The 24,102-nt window shown below is 47.9% G+C and overlaps 1 protein-coding gene across 2 annotated transcripts in view; it reads left to right on the top strand.

Annotated features, from left to right (window-relative positions):
* The window catches only part of Myom2 (myomesin 2), an 81,294-nt gene that overhangs the window by 39,423 nt on the left and 17,769 nt on the right, over nucleotides 1-24,102 (top strand). For both annotated transcript variants that reach the window (XM_074055301.1, XM_074055302.1), the window contains exons 15-28: nucleotides 1,191-1,374; nucleotides 2,461-2,635; nucleotides 4,150-4,271; nucleotides 6,452-6,639; nucleotides 7,597-7,723; nucleotides 9,121-9,299; nucleotides 11,573-11,687; nucleotides 12,913-13,069; nucleotides 13,150-13,256; nucleotides 15,561-15,605; nucleotides 16,072-16,208; nucleotides 20,914-21,058; nucleotides 21,172-21,231; nucleotides 22,631-22,698. In XM_074055301.1, the coding sequence (XP_073911402.1) occupies nucleotides 1,191-1,374; nucleotides 2,461-2,635; nucleotides 4,150-4,271; nucleotides 6,452-6,639; nucleotides 7,597-7,723; nucleotides 9,121-9,299; nucleotides 11,573-11,687; nucleotides 12,913-13,069; nucleotides 13,150-13,256; nucleotides 15,561-15,605; nucleotides 16,072-16,208; nucleotides 20,914-21,058; nucleotides 21,172-21,231; nucleotides 22,631-22,698 (1,809 nt within the window). The remainder of the gene's footprint in view (nucleotides 1-1,190; nucleotides 1,375-2,460; nucleotides 2,636-4,149; nucleotides 4,272-6,451; nucleotides 6,640-7,596; nucleotides 7,724-9,120; nucleotides 9,300-11,572; nucleotides 11,688-12,912; nucleotides 13,070-13,149; nucleotides 13,257-15,560; nucleotides 15,606-16,071; nucleotides 16,209-20,913; nucleotides 21,059-21,171; nucleotides 21,232-22,630; nucleotides 22,699-24,102) is intronic.

Here is a 24,102-nt window from a genome sequence, read left to right as displayed (position 1 = left end):
GCCTGGGCTGAGTATCTTCTGTGGCCCTTCTGCTGTCTAGACAGGACTTACAGAGCCAAGAGGGGAGTGACCCTCAGGACGCCAGTGGAGCCTTTTCATGGGCACCGGCTTCCATGAACACTTCCTAAAAAGTGGCTTCTGCTCTTGCCAAAATGAAAGAAGACTTATGCTTTAACCATGAACCTGACTTCCAGAGCCCGGGTCGCTGTCTGACACTCTCCCGGTTATTGTCAGTAGGTGTCAGCAGGATCAATGTACATCCTCTTTTCTTGCCCCCAAATTACTTTCAAAAAGAGAATTTTATCTTTGTAGGAAAAAAACCCAAACATAACTGAGTTTTTAAATATCCCAAGGATGAGAATTGTACATGTAGTGTAGGAATTTGTTAGACTACAGAGAAGTTGTGCAGAACAGAGTTAAAATCACCAATAATTCATCATATAAAATAGCCACTCTTAACATGTGATGCAGAACACTCAGTCTTCCTCCACAAGCTTTGGTTTTTGGCAGTTCAGGGGTCTTGTGCTTGCTAGGCAGGTGCTCTACCACTTGAACCATTACCCCGCCCCCACCCCAGCCCCTTTTGCATTAGTTTATTTTCCAGGTTAGGTCTGAGTTTTCCTGCCTCAGACCTCAATCCTCCTACCTCTGCCTCCCTCTTAGTTGGGATTACAGGCATGAGTCACCATACTCATCCCTGCCACAAGCTTTTTATGCACTTTGCATTGCATCACAAAATGACATATTCCTCTCATTAGAGTTGTGTCCTTATGCAATGATTTAAGCAGCTATATGTTTTCCAGTATCTGAGCACACTGTCACATGCCTTCTGCTGTTGGTGACTAAACTTTTTCACTACTGTAAGTAGCTGCAATCTGGTACACATTATTACATATGAACCACTGAGTAGCAATGGAATTTTATGAATGTTCTCATTTATCTTTCATTATTTACAGTTCGTTCTGTTTTACTCAGACTGCAACCAACACACTAGTTCCTGTATATTTTCTGCAGTTTACTTCCTTTAATGGAGACATTTTTTAGTAAAATTCCAAACTCAGGCAAGTTCTTACCTATTTCTCCAAATTGGCATCACGGTTGTAAAATTCACAACCGACTTCTTGTCCCTGAATTGCCGTTTCCCCCTCACCTTGGGCTCCTGCCTCATTCCCCTTCTCTGCCTCCCTCAGTCTGTGGTGGGCAGTGGCAGCTGGCAGCGAGTTAATGCCCAGACGGCCGTGAGGTCCCCACGATACGCCGTCTTCGACCTCGCTGAGGGAAAGTCCTACGTGTTCCGGGTGTTGTCAGCCAACAAGCACGGCCTGAGCGACCCCTCGGAGATAACGGCTCCCATCCAGGCGCAGGACACAACAGGTGAGCCGTGCTGGAGAATGGATGAAGTCCACCTGGGTCATGGTCAGTGCCACTGCCCAAAACCTCATTTCACAAGGACACAGCTGTCGCTGTGTGTGGTGGCTCTCAACGGGGCTTCAGAGTTCTGTCTTCTTTCCACGAAACCAACAAAGGTTGAAAAGTATGTCCCCCCACGGTCACCTAAAAAACCCCAGGCCTAAATGTAGAAGTTTCTCACCCTCTGGCTTGCAGGAAGATTTCAAATGCAACTCACAGGAATTCCGAATTGGTCTATGCCAGGTGTGGCCCTAACAGGAGGCCTGCTGGAACCTGATGCTTTTGCACAAGACGGGTCTGGTGCCCGGAATTCCTGTTCTGACAGCCTAGCTGGGACTCCACTCCCCTCCCCCTCATGCTGTGTTTTACAAGAAAGGTTGATATCAAAACCAGCAGGTGACAGGCTGGCACCAGGACTAGAGTCAGGCTGCTTCTGGTCCTCCCTGGTTCTGGTCTGGTTCTGGTTTAACTGAAGGCCTTAGAATTCAAATCCAGAACTACGGGCTGACACACTGCCCCTCTCAGCAGAGGCCTGGCCTGTATTCACTTCCTGGCACATGGAAAAGTGACAATAATTAACAGGCATGGGGATAAAGCCCAGGTGTCTGGCCGATCCAGTTGGTGGCTGAGGTGGCTGGTAACCCAGGCAGCTGGCTCTGGGTCAGTAGTGACATCGGCGCTAAAGGACCGGTGACCACAGTCCACTGGGGCCTGACATGAGATGGGGAGGCCTGAGGGTTGAATTGTGACTTAATTCTGAGTCGCTTTACAGAGCCCCAAGAATCTGACACATTTCAATATGGCCTTATGTAGTCAGGCAAACTCTTCAGGCCCCTGACCCTTTCTGGCAGCTCGATGGAGGTGCAGATTTCTTGGTGGTAATTATTTTCCTTCAGAGTCAGGGGTATACTGGGAGTGGCAGGCTGTCCCACCTCCCCTGCTGTGCCCAGCCCTTATGCCCTTATCCAGAACCTCCAACCTAGCTTGCACCCCTGTGTCTCTGGGGTAGCTTGCTCTGACCTGCCTCCCCATCTTCCTGCCTCCCCGCAGTGGTTCCTTCTGCCCCGGGGAGGGTGCTTGCTTCCCGGAACACCAAGACGTCAGTCGTGGTGCAGTGGGACAGGCCGAAGCACGAAGAGGACCTGCTGGGCTACTACGTGGACTGCTGTGTGGCAGGGACCAACCTGTGGGAGCCGTGCAACCACAAGCCCATTGGATACAACAGGTGCCCTCTTGCCTTTTGTCCCCGAGGCCAGTGCACTGCTCCGGGGGAGGGGGGCAGAAGCAAAGCACAGAGCACCGAGTGGCTGCCAGGGTGAGCAGCCAAGGCAGAACTTACCTGGGACGCCCTGTGGACACCTCTGTTTGCTGGGGAGCTGGTGAGGGGTGTAGAACTCTGGAGGGCTGACCACATGGTGGGCTGGCCACCACCCCTGCTCCTCTCCCCTGAGGGGATTTGTTTGTGGATGGGGAGGTTTCACAGCCTGCATGTTTCTGACATAATTAGTACACAGGGCCTTTCTGTGAATGGGGCTGGAGCTGGCTACGATGATGCAAAGTGGTTTTATTGTGTTGATGTTTTGAATTCTTTCTTCTATCTTAAATAGCAATGATACAAATTTATGGGTGCAGTGTGATGACTCAGGGCATGTATACCACGTGTAATGCTAGCTAAAATTTCCCAACTCCTTTCACATTTAAAAAGTTTTAGCATGTAATAACAATTGTGCATATTTATGGGATTTAGTGTGACATCACAATACTTGTACAGAGTGGGCTCAGCCCTGCTTTGTTCACACAACACACAGACCCATTCTCCAGCCAGGACGAGACAGAGCTTTGCATCTGGGATTCATTTACTCCTGCATCCTGCTGGGGGTGTAGAGATGTCTGCGTTTGTTTTTTTTTTTCATGCTGCACTTCAAAAGAAAGCATAGGTGGCTGATGGGATCCCTCTGTGGGTAGGTTGGTACTGACAGCTTTGCCATTTTCCCCCTTTAAGTCTGTTTTTTAAAAGGACATCGTAAAAAGCTGTGGCTAGCAAAGAAGGGGTATAATTGAGGCAAGTGACAGCTGGACAATCCGTGGCCAGCAATACAAAAGATCCATCAGAGTGAGAGACTTATGCAGATTCTCGTGCAGGGATTTTGAAGTGGATTATATATTTTGTTGACTATAAATGGTAAATACTAATTGCTTAGATTTACCAGGCTCTTGCCAGCGCAGGGCAGCTGGGCTAAGTTCTTTCCATATTGGTTCTCATTTGATGCTCACTGCCAAGTGAGGCAGGTCTAAACCTGGTTCCCGAGATGGGAAATGAAGCGTTTTAGGGCTGAGAACATGAAGTCTGGGAGGTGTCAAAGCCAGAACTCCAGCCTCATCTGTGTGACTTCCAGGTCTTGGTCTCTGCCCTCTAGGATGTCATCCCTTCTGTCAGCTTTAGATCCAGGGGGGTCCTGCAGGTCAGGACCTTGATATTATCTTATGGCCGATGGAACCAGAAAATGTAGAAACAAAGCAGCCTCAGAACCAGTGACTCTAGCACTAAGTGGGGCGTGCCTTCCTGAATGTGAATTAATTCACAGATATTGAAAACGCAGGGTGCACAGGTGCAGACACGAGGCCCTGAAACTTCCTGTTGGTCTGAGTGAGAATGTTTTATGCGGTGCTCAAAATGCTCTTTCCTTCTGCTCTAGGGGCAAAAGTAAAATGAGCTATGTCCTGACTTGTGTCCCTCAGGTTCGTGGTGCACGGCCTAACCACTGGCGAGCAGTACATCTTCCGGGTGAAGGCCGTCAACGCCGTGGGCACCAGCGAGAACTCCCAGGAGTCTGACGCCATCAAGGTCCAGGCGGCCCTCAGTATGTACAGCACGGGCTGGCGAGCCTCTGCATTTTGTCATTTTTTGTAGTCATTTTATAATGATGCCATTTGCACCGTGACCAGAGGAAAAGGGGATGGAGGTTGTTAACAGCGCGTGTGATTCTGCTGGAATGCCTCTCACTGGCTGCTGGTGCTGGAGGTGCCAGTGTGAAGTGATCGAGCACTCCCGAAATACAGATCAAAGATGGAAATGTCTGCAGGTCCCACTCGCTCCCAAATGCTGGCACTCACACTAAAATACCTGTGGTAGTGCAAGAATTTCTCTTTTCAGAATACATGCATGTAGGACACATTTTAGGGTTCCACCTGTCTGTGTCACTTTGTAGCTTTATCCAGGAATAGCCATGTTTTAAAATGTCTATCATTTTGATCAAACAAGACAATTTGGATCTAAAATCTTGGTGCAGTCCCTAGAAAAGCTGATGTGCAGAGCTCAGTGTCTCACAATTGTCACTGTGGTTCTTTCCTCTCAAGCACTCTGTGTCGCTGATTATATTCTGGAAACACAAATGTCACATCCGACACACTTTCAATCACAGTCCTGTCCTTTCACTTCTGGGAGAAGCTTATTTCATCTCCAATTAAACTGACCTACATTTTTGGAAGTTAAGATTTTCCTGGACTGTGGAGTCTGGTAACTGCAGGTGGTGCAGGAGCAATCTCAACCTCCCCTGCAGGGACTTCCAGGCTTCCCATTTGCCTTTTGACACCATTCCTGCTGGAGGAAAGGAAGCCCAGGATTCAAGCGTTTCTTAGGGCTCACCTGCCCGTCAGTCACAGAGGACAATGTACCTACTGTCTGCAGGACCAGGGGAAAGCAGGGCCATGTTCCTGCTCTAGCTGGTAGGAGCAGAAGATGCCCTCCAGACATGGCACTTAAGCCGGGGAGGGAAGCTCAGACCTGCTCCCCTGCAGGACACTGGCACTCTCTGAGTTGCCAGAATCAGTCACACTTTTCCCCTCTGGCCCTGCACAGAGGTCGTTCTTCAGGGACCAGAGAGGGAAACTTTTCTCCAGGGTCTACACCGGAATTACACACTTTGCTGTCCTCGTATCTGTGAGATACTGCTAAATACCTTTAGAAAGCACAGTTAAATTTTTACCTGTTCCCTCCATTTACTTGTGAATTTTTTATTAGCATATGATAGTTGTAAGGGGGAGGGGAGGGGAAGGATGCATTGTGAGAGTTACATGTGTGCTTACGATGTATCTTAGATTCACCCCTCCATCCTTCTCCCTCCCCCCGCTCCTCCCCTTCTTAGAACAATTCCAGCGGGTTTCATTCTCCTGTTTTCATGTATGAATACGAAATACACCCACCATATTCTCCCTCATTCACCTTTCCTTACACCCATCCCCTCTCACTGGTACCCACTCCCAGAAAAGACTTATTTTACCCTCCTGCCCTTCATCTTCTTAAAAGTGGGTATTGGTGATCCAAGGGGGTTTTGCCTTAGTATTTGAGGCCTGTATATATCATGCTTTAAGTCAGATTAACCCCCCATTGCTTAACTCTTTCTCTCCATGCTCCCTGATTTTTCAACGGTTACATTGCATTCATATATGGATGGGTTCTTTAATATTTCTCATTCTCTAACGTTTTCTTTCCCTCTCCCACCTCCTGTAGTCCCCACAGATAGACACTAATACAATCTTGGCCTCTCTCTCACACACACACACACACACACACACATATGAGCATAATATTATTTATAGAAACGTGACTTACAGGTCCAGCTTCACATATGAGGGAAAAAATGCCACCTTTGACTCTTTGAGCCTGGCTTCCATGAAGCTCTCTAGTTCCATTCATTTACCTGCAAACAACACAATTTCATTCTTTGTGGCTGAATAAAATTCACTGTGTAGAAATACCACATTTTCTTAATCCACTCATCGATAGTGGAGCATCTGGGCTGTTTCCATAGTTTAGCTCTTGTGAATGGCGCTGCAATAAACATGGGAGTGCAAATTACTCACTCCCTTTAAAGGAAGACATGAGAACAGCAGCAGTGGTTAAGGCGAGTCCAGAGGTGCGGGGACACTGCACCGGGTCCCTGGCCCCCACTCCCCTCCCCTGCTCTGGAGCCAGCCGCACGGTGAGGTTGGGAGCACACTTCTCTGGCCCTGGTAACTTCCACGCTGTGTGTACTTGCAGCTGTCCCATCCCATCCGTACGGGATCACGCTTCTGAACTGCGACGGCCACTCGATGACCCTTGGCTGGAAGGTGCCTAAATTCAGTGGTGGCTCGGCCATCCTGGGATATTACTTAGACAAGCGCGAGGCTCACCACAAGAACTGGCATGAGGTCAATTCGTCACCCATCCAAGAGAGGATCATAACGGTTGGTTTTTATTTGTTTGTTTATTTTTGCCTGGGTGTCCTCTGCACTCTGGACAGACGCCTTCATTCAGTGTTCAGAGTTCAGTGGCGTTAGGTGGTTTGGTACGGAACCAGAAGTGGATTAAATCCCAGTGTCATGACAGCCTGCAGTTTGGGGACTGCAAGTACCTTAGGAAACTTTCTTCTGAGAAACAATGGAGGAGCAGAGAGTAATTGAGTGAGTCTGACAGGCAGTCAACAACCACCCTGTCTCTTATTCTAAGCTTGAACCTTGGAGGGCAGGGTTACCAGCCCAGGTGTGTTTCTACCCTTGGCTCAGGGCTCAGGGCTCAGGGCTTGGGACAGAGGTGGAGCTGAGCAGGTGCTTCTGAGAGGATGGTGCTGCTCTTGGATTGCTGTCCAGCCTTTCTTGGAAACCCTGCCTCTGCAGTCTTGTGCCATGGTGCATATTACACTCAGGTGCCGAGAGTGACAGAGCTGGTGTCGAATCCAGACGCAAACTGGGTTTCTTTTTCACTTGTTCAAGCCTTTGGTTCCTCCTCTGAGCATTGTCTCACCTGACCTGGGCTCAGCAACCCTGGGGCTCAGCTCAGCTCACCTGGAGCTCAGCTCACCTGGAGCTCACCCCATTACTCCTACGGAATGAGCTGTCTCACAGGAGATGTACAGGCTGGGAAGTGAGGGACTTGGGGTACAGTCTAGAGCTGCAATCCTGTCCTTTAGGCAAGTGTGCTGTCGTCCCCATAGGAGCGTTTATGAAGCGAATGGAGGTTAGCATGGTGACTGTGACTTGCCAGGTGCAAAAATGGCCTTAGTGGCCGAGTGACTTAGTCTCATTTGCTGACACAGTCCTTTCACTTATATTTCACTTTACAAATCCATCACAAACACTTTGTTTCCCCAGTGGATCGTAACTTATCCTTTATTTCCTGTATTAACTGAAACAAAATCTGCACAGGTGGAGGGCTTGACAGAAGGTTCCTTGTATGAATTCAAAATTGCTGCCGTCAACCTGGCCGGAATCGGGCAGCCATCAGACCCCAGCGAGCACTTCAAGTGTGAGGCCTGGACAATGCCAGAACCCGGTGAGCTGTCCTTCTGGGTGCGCTGTCCTCTTGGACACACTGCCTCACCAGGGGGCTGGCCACAGGGGCCTGCTCATCACCACCTGTTTGTCACAATGATCTGGTGACCATTCACGTGACACAGACTGTGGCGTTGGGACCAGCAGTGTCTGAAGTCTGTGCTGGGCACAGACAGGAGCAGGTGATGGGAGGAGGGGATAAATCTCAATGCAAGCTGGGAGGCAGAACATGGAAGGGACCGTTAAGTCAGGCAGCAGAGGCAGGGACAGTGTCCCAGGATTGACCATGTGCACGTAGTACCTGACCAATTACCAGGACCTGCTTCTAAGGAGCTGAGAGAAGTGGAGGGAAGAAGAAAGTCCCAGGCAGGAGGGAAACTGAGGTAGCCCAGCTACAGGCTGAGAATCAGATAGCATCTGGGCTTCCCTCTGTGTGTCAGCTGTGGCCCTGCAGGGGCTTGGGCCTACGGTTCTGAAAGGCACAGGTCCACATTAATCTATAACTCTACATTTTAAAACAGCTTTGGTTTCTTTGTATCCAACCCTTCAGACTAAATGCAAAGGTAACTTGCTTATATTCTGAAAAAGAAAATGCTAAAAGGTGAAGCTGAGAAAGCTCCCCGTCAGACGTCAGACTGTCTACAGATTACACTGCTTCCTTCCTCCCTCCCTCCCTTTCTTCCTCTCTTCCCCTCTCTCTTTCTCCTTTCTCTCTCTTCCTTCCCTCCTTCCCTCCCTCCTTCCTTCCTTCCCTTTCTCTCTTGTCTCCTTTCTCCTTTCTCTCTTTCTCTTTCCCTCCCTCCCTCCCTCCTTCCTTCCTTCCTCTCCCTCTCTTCCTCCTTCCTTTTTTCTTTCCTACTTGTTTAAATTATTTTTGGTCCTTTAGAAAAGCCATTGGTAAAAGACATCTAGTTTCCAGAACTGGCTCAGCAGCACATGAGACCCAGTGGGACCTAGTCATGAAGAAGCTGGGCCACTGCACCTTTCCTTTTACCACCCAAAGCTCATGTGGACTTGGGGAGTCAATGTCAGATGCCTGTGGACTTACAGGTCTCTGGAGAGCAGAGCTGTGACCGTGTGCTAGCCGCCGGGAGGGGAGGTTCCAGCCCAGAGGTGGCCACACGAATACCTCCCTTCCCTGCACCTTTTCTCCCCGATGCTCACCTGCTGGCTGAGAACGATGTGGACCTGTGAATTATACTCACCATCCCCCAGATGCCTGGTGTGTGGGGATGCAGGGACACAGCTGGACTCTCCTGCAGCACCAGTGTCAGGTTCACGAGCACATTCTAGAAAGGATGATGCCCGTGTGGGAGGCCTCTGCAGGCAGCAGTGGGTCCAGGCGGGGAGTTGGGCTTTGCCGAGTGGTAAGGGCACAGGTTCCATGTGGCATTCCAGGTCCCGCCTATGACTTGACTTTCTGCGAGGTCCGGGACACGTCGCTGGTGATGCTTTGGAAGGCCCCGGTGTATACGGGCAGCAGTCCCGTGTCTGGGTACTTGGTGGATTTTAAGGAAGAGGATTCAGGAGAATGGAAGACCGTAAATGAGGCGGCAACCCCAAATCGTTATTTAAAGGTGATGTGTTCATTTTTTCCTTTTCTCTGATAGCGTTTTTGATTCCTGTAGAAAACTGGCTCAGAGTCCCCAGGTGAACTACTCAAACACTCTTGGGACCTTGTACGGGTCCCAGAGACAGCCTTCACCTCAGGGTCCGTCTGCAGAGGCTCCAGCAGAGGACAGTGATGAGCCGGAGGAGGTGACGCCTCCCATCATGCACACCTGTGCCAGGAACCTGTGCTGACCTATTTTCTCCCCACACCGTTACAGTGCCACCGCGCTCGTACGTGCCCTGGGCAGGAGTGATTAACGTCACACTCCGTCCTTCCACTTCAAGCTGCACATTGCACTTACCAGGGTCCTGCCATCACCAGCAGAAGTCTATTTGACTTCACGCACGCACGCATGCGCACACAACAAACATTGCTCCATCCTCTCTCTCTCCAAGTTTTTCTATGTACACTTGCGGTTTGCCGTTCACTGGGTCCCTTGTGACAACTGTCCTTGGACCCCATAGTTCAAGTGCCTTAACAAGTCTGTTCAGCTGTCCTGATCCAGAGGTCTGCTCCTTTTGGAGGTGGGCTGGGGTGCAGCTTAGATGCAGAAGCCAGCACCCTGTTCCTTCAAGAAAGGCCACAGCTGCCCCAGGCAGCGCTGCACACGGATGAGGCACACTTGGTAGCACCCTCTGCAGGACAGTTTCTCAGTGTGAAGGAGTTTCTTTTGGTAAATAGGAACATTTATTTATTTATTTAATAATTATTGTTAAATGTTATATTGTGACATTTACAAAAGTCCCTACAATATATCTTAGTTAAATTCACCCCCTCCATCATTCTCCTTTATCTCTCCTACCCCCATTCCTGGAATAGCTGCAACAGGTCTCATTTTTCCATTTTCATACATGAGAACAGAGTATTTCCACCATATTCCCCTCCTACACCCTTTCCCTGTTATCCTCCCCCTCCCATTGGTGCCACCCCCCCAACAGGATCTGCTTTTCCTTTTGCTCATTTTTTACATAAAAAAACATGTTTAAGATAGCTATACAGAGAGTTTCCTTATGACATTTTCATGTATATATGTATTATAACCTGAATTGGTTCATCCCCTCTATTTTCTCCTTTCTACCATATTCCCCTTCTTATGGTGCTTTCAACAGGTTTAAAAATTCTGTATTCATGCTTGTATAGAGAGTACATCACCCATATTCACCTTCTTAACTTCCTTCTTTCACCTTCCCTTTCTCATTAGTGACCTCCCCTTAGTGTGACCTGTTTTTCATAATATTGCTTGTTTTCATATTGGGTCTATTTTCCACATATGAGAGAAAACATGTAGTTTTTGGCCTTCTGAGCCTGCTAACTTCACTTAAGATGATGTTCTCCAGTTCCATTCATTTACCTGCAAATGAAAAATTTCACTCTTCTTTGTGACTTTCTAGAATTCCATTATATATAAATACCACATTTTATCAATCCATTCATCAGTAGTGGGGCATCTTGGCTATTTCCATAGCTTGGTTATTGTGAATAGCACTGCAGTAAACATGGGTGTGCAGTCTTTATTGTAACCCGACTCACATTCCTTTGGGTTTATCCCTCGTAGTGGGATTGCTGAATCATATAGCAGATCTATCTTTAGTTTTTTGAGGAGCCTCCATACTGTTTTCCAAAGTGGTTGTACTGATTTACATTCTCACTGCAGTGTAGGAGGGATCCTTTTTCCCACATCCTCACTGACATTTGTTGCTGTGTTCCTCATGACAGCCATTCTAACAGGGGTGATGTGGAATCTTAATGTGGTTTTGATTTACATTTCCTTTTTGGCCAGGACGGTGAGCATTTCTTCACAAAACAGTTGAACTTGTAAGCATCCAGCCATGATACAGATGATAGCTCCCACACCGATGGGTATATAAGAAGAGACTGGTTTAATTTCTGTGTGCAGAGGGTGATTTTGCAGTTAAAAACCACACTGAAAATAATGCTTAGTCCCGTAGAACTATGTTAAATACGAACGACTAGTTGATAGGACCTAATTCTGCATCAGACTGTGCAGAGAAAGAGGAATAAAACAGGATGCACCCAGTATGTCTACTCCTGTAAGCGAGGTTGTGCATGGGCATGACTCTCCACTGTCTTCTGCTCCTCCAGTTCACCATGTACAGCTTTTCCGCCAGAAAAAGGAGTTCTCTTTAGAGAGAAGATGTGTTCACCATAAAACGTGAACAAAAGCAAAGTGGTCTTCATGTCATCTGCCCTCACTCGTGTTTCCTTTGTGGTTTCAAGGTCTGTGACCTGCTGCAAGGCCACACGTATGTCTTCAGAGTGCGGGCTGTGAATGCTAGCGGGCCAGGGAAGCCGTCAGACACATCGGAACCAGTGCTGGTGGAGGCCCGGCCAGGTGAGCCTGCACCTCTCGCCCCCCAGAATTTCGGAGGTTACAGAACAGCAGTGATGTGGGGGAGTGAGCGAGCACGATGCATATGCGTTGTAAGTGTATGTGTCCTGCAGTTGCGTAGGTGTTATGTATGTAGGTGTTATGTATGTTATGTATGTGTTATGCATGCATGTATGGATGTATGTTTGGATGCATGAATGGTTGGGTGGATGATGCTCTGCTGTGTTTTTAAGCAGATTGGGTTAGTAAGTGAAGGAAGGTTGCGCTCGGGATCTGCGTATGTTCTAAATCCTTGGGCAGGAGGAGAGCTTGTTTGATTGGCTGCACTGTGGGTAGAGGTTGTTCTGGAGAGGACAAATAATTCACAGGAAGGAAGGTATTGTTTGAATCACTGCTTGAATTTTTATCAGAAAGTTATGAAGCCACTGGTGATTTCCTTGGTAGCAATGAACTAAAAACCCTTTGAGGTGACCTTGCACAGGGATTACCGGGGGACTAAGACCAGCTCTCAGGATACTCTGGGGGAGGGGGTTCACCTGGGAGGTGGGAGGTGATGGGGCTTACAAGCTGAGACCTCAGGGTCTGCCTCCCCCAGTCTCACCCTCCTCTATGGCCATTTGTTTTGATTATTGTGCTGTTCTGCTTCTCTATCTTTTTGGTAACCTTCTATCTTACCTGGCATCAGTTCCACTTGCCAGCTGGCAGAGCTGAGCTGTGTCTCCCCCTGTCCCTAATTTCTAGGAGGTGATTGTGACTGGCAGGCTTTGGTCCAGGTGTCACCTTGGTCAGAATGTAGCAAATAAAGATCAAACATTCTCTCTGCCTGGGGAGAAACAAAACAGCCATGGTGGAGAATGAAGTGCCTGTGGGGGTGAAATGCGGTGGTCTGAACATGGCTGTGTGTGTATAGGGGGTGCAAAAGAGACCTCAGAGAGAGATGGTGTTAGTCCCGCAAGCAGCCCCAGGGCTTTCTAGAGTGTGAAGGGCACAGGAGAGGAAGTGGACAGAGTGTGATGACTTAACAGCATGGCTGGCCAGACCCTGGCACATCCACCAGTTGTCTCAAGTGTGTGCTCTTTCGTGGCTATCTCAGTCAGTCCTGGGTAGACACTAAAGAAGGCCTGATGATTCAGCGTAAAATAAGCTCTCTGCATGTGCCACCTTCTCTCCAGAAAAAGAACCCTAAGAACACCACGTTCCTGAGGCTCCTGGCCTTCTCTCTCTGCAGGCACGAAGGACATCAGTGCCGGTGTGGATGAGAAGGGCAACATCTACCTGGGCTTTGACTGCCAGGAGATGACCGATGCCTCCCAGTTCACGTGGTGCAAGTCCTACGAGGATATCGCTGATGAGGACCGGTTCAGGGTCCACACCGAGGGCGATCAGTAAGTCACACTGTGAAATCGGGTGCTGGGAGTGTCTGGAGACAGACAGACTCACAGGCACTTCTCTTCTTTGTTTTCAGTTCGAAGCTGTACTTTAAGAATCCAGACAAAGTGGACATAGGGACCTATTCTGTGTCCGTGAGTGACACTGATGGCGTATCCTCCAGTTTTGTTCTGGATGAAGCAGGTATAATCTTCATGACACAGAGCTGATTTGCTGGTTTTATTGCACTTCTAAAGACACATTTAACTACAAAAAGGGTGCATGTTTGGGGAATTTTATGTGAGCCAAAGTTACTTTGGAAACGAAGCAAATCCAAGCGTTTCTGCACCACGCAGTCACTACTTCAGGACACGCTGTGTGCAGCTCCAGTGTGTACATCAGAACCCAAGCTCTAGGGTCAGTCACATGAGCAGTTCCAGAGCTTGGTGTTCAGAAAGTTGTGTATCAGTAAAAAAGCCCTTGGAACTAGTGAGACACACCCCACGGAGGACTCCTCCCTTCTTTGAAGAAACCTCTTAATGGGTGTGGATAATTTTCACCTGTCATGGCCACGCTCTCTTGTTTCTTTACCAGTGGAGGACAGCAGAGGGAGGTGTGGCTAGGGGGATGCAGCAGTTATCTTAGGTGGTGCACAGATCTGACTCAGGCTAAAGGAGCGGTGCTGCTCCTGTAACTGCATGACCTCATGGGCTCCTGTCCAGCCTGCACCCCTTCCCCAGTCAGTCCTGCACTTCGAAGGGAAGAGGGGGTGATTTCAGATCTCTGCCGGTCTCTGAGTCCTCTGTTAAGATGTAGGGTGCCAGCTGCCCCAAGTCCTTGAGTTGTCAGGTCTGGTGGACAACAGGCTCAGGTGTGGCCAGGATACCTGGCCCAGGATGGGGGCTGAGGGTGGTGTCTCATTCATTTGTGCCACTGTCAGAGAATAGCACAGGCTGGGTGACTCATAATGAAGAGATCTGTTTGGCTCGTGGTTCTGGAGGCTGGGGAGTGCACAACCCAGGGGTTGCATCTGCTGTGTTGTTCCTTGGTGGATGGAATCACATGGGGATGGGGGTAGGGGAGAGAGTGAGAGCACTGAATTCATCTTTTATAAGGACTCCACTTGTCCTGTAACAAACACACTCCTGTGAGAGCAGCATTAATCCAGCTGCACCAGCAACGCTGCTGCATGGGGAATTAAGAGCTTAGCCTATGAACTTTTGGGTGCACACTCAAACCACAGCAGAGGAATTGGGAGGAGAGGAGCACCTGAGACACAGATCCTCACGAGGCTCAGTGTTGATTAAATCTGGGTAAACTCACGTGAACTGAATAGGATGCAGTAAAGGGGCTCCATTGTCCCTCCCTTCTGGGGTCCTCAGTGCACTGCCACAGACAAGCAGGGGCTTCCTAATCTGCCTCTGGTGACCCTGGCTCAGGGGTCTTCCAGCAATTTTGTATGCACGTAGCATCCTTGACAAATTCTGAAGAGTGATGCATTCCTCTGCCTTCTTAAGTTTACATACGCGCCTTTTCATTTAGATACGTGCCTTTTATTTCAGTGTTAAATAGTTGCAAAGGATGAAATTTCCACCATGGTTTTTGATATAAGTAGATTTCAGTCTATTTGAAGCCAAGCCTTGGAGCTGAACATGTAAGTGCATTTGATTTACCGACATTTCCATCAGGAGATCTAACAGGGACAACTAACTGGTGCTCACTGTGACGCCAATCACCAGAAAAGTCTGACTTCGCTTTTCACTTCAAATAAATGTTCATACACGTGACCATGACCCCATTTCTGAATCCTAATTTTAGGAAGAAAGAAAGAGAAGGAGGGAAGGAAGGAAGGAAAGAAGAAAGAAAGGAAGGAAAGGAGGGAAGGAAGGAAGGAGGGAGGGAAGGGGAAGGGATGGAGAAGTGGCTTAGAGCTTTAATTTTTGTTAGTTTGCTCAAACCTTCTCATAAGTGGTGCACCCTGTTTTTCCTTTCCACTCATGGTAATGTGCCATGGTGAGGTTCTGGATGGGTGAGAGGGATGTGCACTTCACATTAATAAAATTAGAGAAGGAAATTTTGGAAGAAGAAGGAAATCACTGACCATACACATTCCAGCCAGCAGGACAGCCTTAGGGAAGAGGGCCCATGGAGTTAGAGTCTGAGTGGTCACCCTGGTCATGTTCCCTTGTCCTCTGTCTGTGGACTCTTCTAGATTCCAGGAACGTGCCTCCCAGCCCCAGCCTCCTGAGCTCAGCCTGCCTTGCCCTCAGCTATCCCTTAGCAAGTGGGTTCTGTAGATACAGAAGACCCCAGTTCCAGTCTCCTGTGAATGTGTTGAAGGGTCACACCCTCTGCTAGCTCCCTTCTCACTTTTAGTTCAAATTTCCTTCATGTCCTCAAAACAAATGCTGGTGGTGCAACCTCTCTGCTCCTGTTTTGCCTTGCTGTTGTTTGCAAACTTCTGAATGCACAGGTCAAAACCCACGAAAATGTTTTTTTTAATTCTAGAGCTTGAGCGGTTGATGATCCTGAGCAACGAGATCAAGAACCCAAGTAAGTCTGCCTCCTGCCTCACTCGTGCGCACAGCTGCAAACCCTGGGGCTCCAGCATCAGGAGCTCCACGAGGAGCTGGCTTTGGGGGGACGGCCTTTCTTAGGCCTCTGACTACCCATTTAGAACAAGTGCTAGCTTATACTGTGAAAACCTGCCTAACCAATCCCAATCCAAGTGAGATGGCCATCAAACACGTTCCTTGGATGCTGAATTGTGCCGAACACGTGCATCTTCAGCCGCCGATAACATCCAGAAAGCTCACAGGGAGCCCGTGGATGTGATGAGGCTTCAGCACAATGGCAGGCTAACTGGAGCCTTACTGTTAAGCTCTGGTTCCCGTAACACCCCAGTGTAATGCCCCCAGGGTTTCACATTCTCAAAACGTTTTTTTTCCCATCACAGGCAGTACTTCTTCCTCACAAGTGTCTGTACGTTATTGACTGGTGATTTCTTTTCTTCCTGTAGCGATTCCTCTGAAGTCAGAGTTAGCTTACGAGATTTTTGATAAGGGCCAGGTTCGCTTCTGGCTCCAGGCTGAGCACCTGTCACCCGACGCCAAGTTCCGATTCATTATCAATGACAGGGAAGTCTCTGACAGTGAGGTGAGTTCCTGGGAGCAAGCCGGAGTTTGTCGAGCAGGCCAGGTGCTTATTGTCACCTCTCCGTGTTTGTTCCCATCCCTGTGGAAAGTGGGGTGCAGAAGGTTGGTGGCCGGGGTGAGTTCCTGCAGCGTTCAGGGGTTCCCTCTGGGTTAACCAAGACTTTGCCAGTCTTTGAAATCATTGTTGGAATTAAAAATGACAAACCATGTCTAGAGACTTGAAGGTTGGCCTTAGGGAAAGGTTGGGGTCACATGGGGAAATGACCTTGATGAACCAGTTTATTTAGACTTGATAATGCTTCTGAAGACTTGCAGTTTTTGCCCTATTGCGAGAAATGGTTCTCTGCATGCTAGCCCTGCAGTTTTCCCACTGAGGACACCAGGCGGACACTTGGACCGTTTAGCTCCCTTCTGGGGTGGATCTGATCCAGACAAAGGAAGAAACAGAACTGTCAAAAACACATACAATGCTACAATACAAGCACTTTTGCTTTTGTTCTGCTGTTGATGTTTTTTTGAGATAGGGTCATAGGGTCTTCTGTGGAGCCCAGACTGGTCTCAAACTCATGATCATTCTGCCTTGGCTAAGGCACAATGCTGGCATTGCAAGTAGGCATTGCCACATCCACATCTATTCTTAATTGTATAATATGAATCTTTAAATTAGTGCAGTCTTCTGTTTTTGGCTGTGGGATATTTGAGAAGACATCGCCAATGTTTAGATATATGTCTACTTAATTATACATGCTGGGGGACCCAGTCACAGCATGAGCTGTGTGATGGTCTGTGTGGCTCAGGAGTAGGGTTGGGCTCTTTCAAACTCTGCCATCTTTTCCTCTTCTGCCCTTTTTTACCTGGCTGGCCATTGTGGTGGTGTTGGCATGCTTACATGGCCTAGTCCTGAAGGTCTTATTTGGTTGTTCACGCCACAAACAAAGCTCAAGTTGAGAACTCGCCACGCCGTGTGGGCAGCACACACACCCTTTCTCTGTGCTGGACTCCTTGTCCTCGGGCCAGCCTTCCTGCCTAAGAGCATTTAGCGAAGCTCTGTGAGTCGGACACTGTCTATGAGTCAGATGTCTTGTATGGACAAGAATCACATGGTTTCCATTCCATGAGAACCATGACAGATAAGACAAACAGACGGGACAGTGGCTGGAGAAGGGTGAGTGTAAGTGCATCATTTCTTTGGGCCTTGGAAAAGCTGAGGGCTGCATCCTGTGTTTGGGGCAGCTCTGCCTGTGGAGGTAATTGGGGCAGTCTCTGTGCAGAGCTCATGCTATGAAATGAAATGGAATTCAGAGTAATTGCACCTCATTTCAGAGCATCTTGTGATTAGCTTTCTTACTGCTGTGGAGAGCTTGCTTTAAAAACGGATGTCTTTGCATCCTCACGACTCTTTTGGAATATGGCTGTTCTATTTCACTTCTTTAATTAGCAATCCACAGGTGACTTTTACATTTGAAGATTGATGCTACTTTGTGAACGTCACATAAAAGCCTGTATTTATGCCCCTTGTAAAACCATTTAACTTCATCTTGCTGCATAATGGCTTATCAAGAAGCCTAATTATTTCCTAAAACCTTCTCAGACACTGTGGTGCAGTAGCTGAGAAAATTGAAAAGCATGCTGCATTGGGAGGCACCTGGCTGGGGAGAATTGTGTCTTTGTATCGCTCAGAGCTAATTAGAGCAAGTTCCCATGGTTCTCTACTTAAGGTTTCTGAAGAGAGCATGGTGTCAGATTAATAAGGACAGGACATTTGTCCAGGCAACTTGAAATTTGCTCTTGATATCAAGTCATTATGGTGATTCCAGGACCAGGGTAGAGCTTGCTCCTGGATTCTTGTCCACCTGCTCTGTGTTTGGTGCCTTCAGGAACTGCCTGAGCCTCCAAGGACAGGGACCCAGCGTCACCTTGTCTTCATGTCATCAATACCATTCCTTAAGGTTCTCTCTCTCTCTCTCTCTCAAAAATTGGCTAAGGTCCTGCTCTTGCCTTCATTTCTGCTCTTCTCTATCACATCAGACATACCAATTTCCTCTTCCTGTTCCCATTAAAAAATCTCAGTGATCATGTTTGCTTGGTATATTGAAGTAACATTGGATTTCTAACCGCAAAGTTCACTTTATTGTGTTTACTGGAGATAAAGCCTGAGGAGGGTGGAGCAGGCTTTATTCACTTACAAACGGGAAGTCATGTTTCATATTTTCTGAAACTGAAGCTCACTGTTAACCAATAGGAACTTGGTTATCCATCTTCCCTCCCAGTGGACAGCAGCAGATATGGTTTGCTGCCATGGTCACACAGCAGTGGGACACAAAGGCCAGACATAAGCCTTGTCCCCAGGCAGGCCATCAGAGAGTTGGACAAATACAACTTCAATTAGAGAATGAAAGGAAAAATATGGAAGGAGGGATATGAAGACAGTCAGGAAATCCTCAGGAAAACCAGGGATTTGGAGAGACTGAAGTAGTTGGGACAGATTGCAGAGTAGAGGATAGAAGAAGAACTCAGAGGCAAGGGGACCCAGGCTGCCTCTGTGTCCTGAGAGCTGGGGACGTAAGTGAGGTAGAGGAGCCAGGTGTGATCTTGGGACATGCCGGGGTCAGTCAACAGAGCCTCGAGTGTCCAGGAGAACTTAGAAAAAGAAACAAACAGAGAGAGAAGCTCCGAGTGAAGTTTGAGTCTCTCTTGTGATATTGGCAACCTCAACGAGAAAGAAGAACATTGTGAAAATAAGTACATGTGATTCTTCAGAAAATGATTGCTGGTTTTCTGGCTACAGATAGAAGTTCTCTTTGGGATTGTCCTTAAGGTAGGGGTTATGAAGTGTGGTGTCAACAGGGTGGGTCCCCCATGTCACCATGGGTTATTAGTTTTTATTCTGCTCATCTTGCTCCAAAGGCCTCATACACTCACATGTCAGATCATGATTCAGATCAGGAAGTCTTCTGATCAGGAGGCGTCCACAGCAAAGGCTGCTGTCCTGTTGTTATTCTGGGGGTGTGTGGGTGGTCAGGGCCAGCAGAGTCAGTCCTGTGATTTTATAGGAAGTGTCCTGAGTTGGTACCCTTCTTGTCACCCCTCCCTGTCACTGCTGCGGTTAGGATGAGGCACTCATTTGGATGTGGCCCTTCTGCCTTCAGAGCTCCTGCTTAATTTTAACGCATTACCCAAGGGTGGAATGAAATACAATCCGTTAGCCCCATGGAAATTTCCTGTGCCTGTTAGTTCGTAAGGAGAGGCAGTGTCTGGGCAAGCTGAGCTTGGATGGGTGGTAGCATTGAAGGTGCCACTTCAGGTGCCTGCTTACCTGTGTAGTGGGGGTGTGAGGGATGGAGTCAAAGGAAAGTGGAGAGAGAAGGCACAAGGGATGGAGGAAGGACCCTTAAGACAGTCACAGTTGACACTTGATTTTCAAAGGAAGGTCTTAGCCTGACCAGGGGCTTCCCAGGTCTTGGAGCTGAAAGGATATTCTGGTCTCTCCACCTGCCTCCGCTGGACCTCACCCAGAATGGCGCCTCTCACATGGGTCCTCAACCGCTGTGTGGTGTGACTTCACATCCATTTATCTCCACACGAGACTGTGTCCCTGAGGCCAGAGGTCACACTACCTCATCTCTATGTCCTTGGGCCGTGCACACAGAGGAGCAGTTTCACACTCCATGAGCAAGGGTGGGGGCTGCATGAGGAGTAAGGATGTCCCCAAAAGCTCTGCTCAGTGTCACTCCAGTATTGGGGGACTACAGACCATGCAATGCCACAGGCAGCAAGCAGGCTAATATGCATGGGCTCTCTCTAGTAATGCGACAGACATTTATTTGGTTATTTGGTATTTATCGTTGGCTAGGCGCTACCTAGCACTGTGTGAGGTGACAGAGATAAGGAAGACTTACCCCTCCTTCTCAAGGACTTACCGCTAGCAGGATAGACAGGTGTCGAGGAGACAGTTGGACGGGGTTGCTTCTGTGGGTCCATGCTGACTGTGGAGACCGAGCCCATGGCAGGGCACCCAGCCTTGCCCCAAGGGCACAGGGCAAGTCTCCCCTGGGGCTAGTCACAAGGAAATGGGGCTCAGGCTCAGAAATCAGGGCAGTGGCTGCGGGAAGCATGAAGTGCTGGAGCTGTGACAGCAGGAAGTGTTTCCGTGCTCTTCCAAAAAGAGCAGACGTCTGTAGATGACACCCTCCCGTGTTATGTCTGCAGCCTGTGGCACCTCGAAAGTCACAGAGAGATAAGGCGGGGCACTTGCTGGAGGTCACATTCTCTTTCTTCACCTCAGGCTGCTTCCGGCTGTGGCAGCCATGGGAATACTGTAGCTGTGCGTCCTGGGGAGCTGAGGACGACGCTGCTGTGGGGAACCCTTGCGTGTCACCCTCTGTGCGGGGACCCTTGCGTGTCACCCTCTGTGCGGGGCTCCGTTACCAGCTCTCATCTTCTCCCATGGAGTTTGAGTGTCTTACACTGATGCTCCTTCCTGGGAAGACGTGTGGGGCGTTTTGTGCTGCCAGGGGGCCCTCACCCCAAGCCTGGCTTGGTCACAGAACTGAAGCTTGAAAGTTTGCATTTGATGGTTGGTTTATGATAAAAGTTCATTCTGTTTCCTGTGTTGCAATTCCTTAAGCTATAATATCCGGTGCAGCTATTACCTATAGAGAAGGGATGTCACTATATAATTGTCCCTGTTGCTTGATTGCTTCCAGATACACAGGATTAAATGTGACAAGTCAACTGGCCTTATTGAGATGGTAATGGATCGGTTTACTATTGAAAACGAAGGTACCTACACCGTGCAGATTCAAGATGGAAAAGCCAAAAGTCAATCTTCCCTGGTCCTTATCGGCGATGGTATGCTACCTTGCACATTTTACATGTCCACCAGAGAGACTTCTAAGACAGTTTTTTGGGCTGGAGAGAAGCAGACCTATTTCATCTCTCTTTTTCTTCAATATTGAATTTAGCGTTCAGGGCCGTCCTCGAAGAAGCTGAGTTTCAAAGGAAAGAGTATCTCAGGAAGCAAGGTAAGCAGTCCACTGTCTCCCCCCCACTCACACAGAACAGACTGACCTTTGAATATTCATTCGGGGCGGACCCTGCACCATGCCAGCGACTCTGAGGGCATTTGAGATGATCAAGAGTTAGGCCAGTTTGTACTGTGGCAATTTGGATGCCCTGCTCTCCTTTCTCCTTTTTGTGTCTTTCCACAATGTATTTTCTTGCTTCTAATTTAAAAGCCCCCTTCCCACAGTTTTATGTTCATATTTCCTGCCCTTATCCCCGTGAAGGAAGTGACGTCTGACCAGGCTGTGGGCCGATTGCCACTAACTAGTCTCTCCTGTACCCCGCAGCGGGGAAAGTTCTTCCGCAGCACTCATTTATTTCAGGTGCTCTTTTGCGTAGTACACGTTAATAACTCCACTGGGGCACGCTCACCTGTACCCCGCTTCGCCAGATCTTACCTCCCACCTCACCAACTCCACTCTCTGTGTGAATGTGGTTTTCCCAGTGTCCACTCTGTTCCTTCTCTGGTCTTCCCCCAGGGCCTTTCAAAGGGGACACCATTTAAATTGCATGCTCCACCTGAGCCAATCCTGTAGATTGTACTTCTATGAAAGAAATCACTGCATACTTTTTTTTGTGGCACCAGATTTGAACTCAGGGCCTCGCGCTTGCAAGGCAGGCATTTTACTACTTGAAGTAGTAAAGCCAGCTCACTATATACTTTCTAAACCTGCTTTGTATTTTGTGTTGAATGAGACAATGGCATAATTAGCATATGGCTTACTTCTACATTTATTGTAAGTAGAAATGATTGATATTTTTGAAAAACATAGGTAAACCCATCTTTGATTTCAGAGTTGCTAGGTCAAGCTGCTCTTTTTTCGTCTTGTCTCTGTTCTCTTGCTTTATAGACTTTATCTAGTGTGCTATTGAATATTCAGTTAGAGACATGCCTTGAGAAAGAGAATTTAATGATTTCAACATTCTTCCCCTAACGAGGGGTAGATGGCACAGCCCGCAGGAGGCAGGGATCAGAATGTGCCCAGTAGGGAGCAGGTTCCAATGGAGAGCAGTGTTGACAGGCGCTGACTTCATGACCATGAAAAGTATCAAACTATACAGTGAATAAGTGTGTGTACACACATACATATACACACATGTACATGCCTACACACACATGCACACAGATACACAACGCCATACATATGTGTTTGCATTTTAAAAATATCTTTTGGAGTGAAAGTGATTGTGAAGTTTGTTATGAAAGGATACATTTTCAGTAAGATTGAAAGCAGATCATCTCTAGAGCGAGAATAAGAATGACCTGTGTGCCTGCTTGGTATCTTTGTGACGTATATTTATTTACTTATTTATGTAATTTCTTTCCTTTTCTCAAATTTCACCCCCCTTGCTCTCTAGGTCCTCATTTTGCTGAGTATTTGCACTGGGACATTACAGAAGCCTGTGAGGTCCGGCTTGTCTGTAAGGTGAGAGAGAGGGAGGTTGAGAGAGAGAGGTCAGGCTCTCATTCTTATTCCCAGTGGAGAGGCCGTTCAGGGACTGGCTGTGCTCAGATCCCATCGGCACGGTCAGTTTCCTGAGCCATAGTTGGTTAGGTATGGACAGACCTAGTTGCTTTTGGGTCCAGTGGACTTTTCAGCTTTTAGAAACTTGTCTCTTCTTCATGAGATTGCAGTGTTGTGACATGCAAAGGAGGTTCAAGGAGGTATATATTTAATTTAATTTTATTCCATTAATTTTTCATTAGGATATATTTGCTGTACAGGGGGAATTCATTGTGATAAGTCCATAACAGGCTTATATTGTATATTGGTTAGATCACCCCCACCAGCCTCCCCCTTGACCCCCTCCCCACCCCACTTAAAACTGTTATAAGAGGTTTCTTTGTTCTATTTCATATAAGTATATGATGTCCATCAACCAAATACCCTCACCCTAATATTCCTTCCTTCACCTGCCTCCATCCCACAAGTACCCCCCACACTGAACCTATTTTACAGTCCTGTCTTAAATTATTTCTATCTCAGTCGATGTTCACAGGGGTTTTTCAATGTGTCCCTGCTGTGAGTCTCCTTTACTTTGGTTGGTTCAACCCCTTCCCTTGCTCTCCCTTACCATTTACCTCCCACCCCCACTTGAAAACATATCCTTTTATCTTGGCAGAGTATTTCATACAAATATTTACTGAACATTTTAGCAGGTGAATTTGTGAGAAAGCATGACGTCATCATGTGTGACTTCATCAGGAAATAGAAGACGTGTTTTGGGAATGAGACACGCGTTAAGTTTTGTGTTAATAATTCAGTAACATGTTGAGCTTTAGTTGTTGCTGAGCTGTAGTCTCAGATTCCGCTGCATTAGGGGCTGGGGAGGATAGGATAAACAGTGCATTGTTTTGTCCTCAGAGATGGCAATTTCAACAAGGTGAGGACTCCAGAGTGGGGCAAGGGGACTGAGAGCGCCAGTTGTATAGGGGCAGGAAGACCCAGAGCAGGAGCGGAACCATACGCTTAAATGTGACAGAAGGGCAAATCTTATGTTGTGTACATTTTACACAAAGCAAATGTGAGGCTGGCAGAACAGGTGGGGGCCAGTCCCCGAGGGCAGAGCTGGAGGGTTAGGGTTAGGGTTGATTAGGAGGGTGGAGTGCGGGGTTTGAGCTAGGTGAATGCTTAACAGATACTCCTCGTGTAATTCATGGGGTTAAATTAATTTCCTCACTGTTTTCCTAGCCATCCTTAGTGCTGACAGTTAATCTTCAATTTCCTATTTATTACTCTTTTTTTAGTGAAAACGGGAGCTAAAGGTTTTATATTTAATGCCCTCCAAGTTGTCATAAATTATAGAAAAATGCTTAAACTTTTTGATAG

Source organism: Castor canadensis, chromosome 14 (assembly GCF_047511655.1).
Source record: "Castor canadensis chromosome 14, mCasCan1.hap1v2, whole genome shotgun sequence".
Taxonomy (NCBI): Eukaryota; Metazoa; Chordata; class Mammalia; order Rodentia; family Castoridae; genus Castor; species Castor canadensis.
Note: the sequence above shows the minus strand (reverse complement) of the source record. Positions and strands in the feature narration are given on the sequence as shown.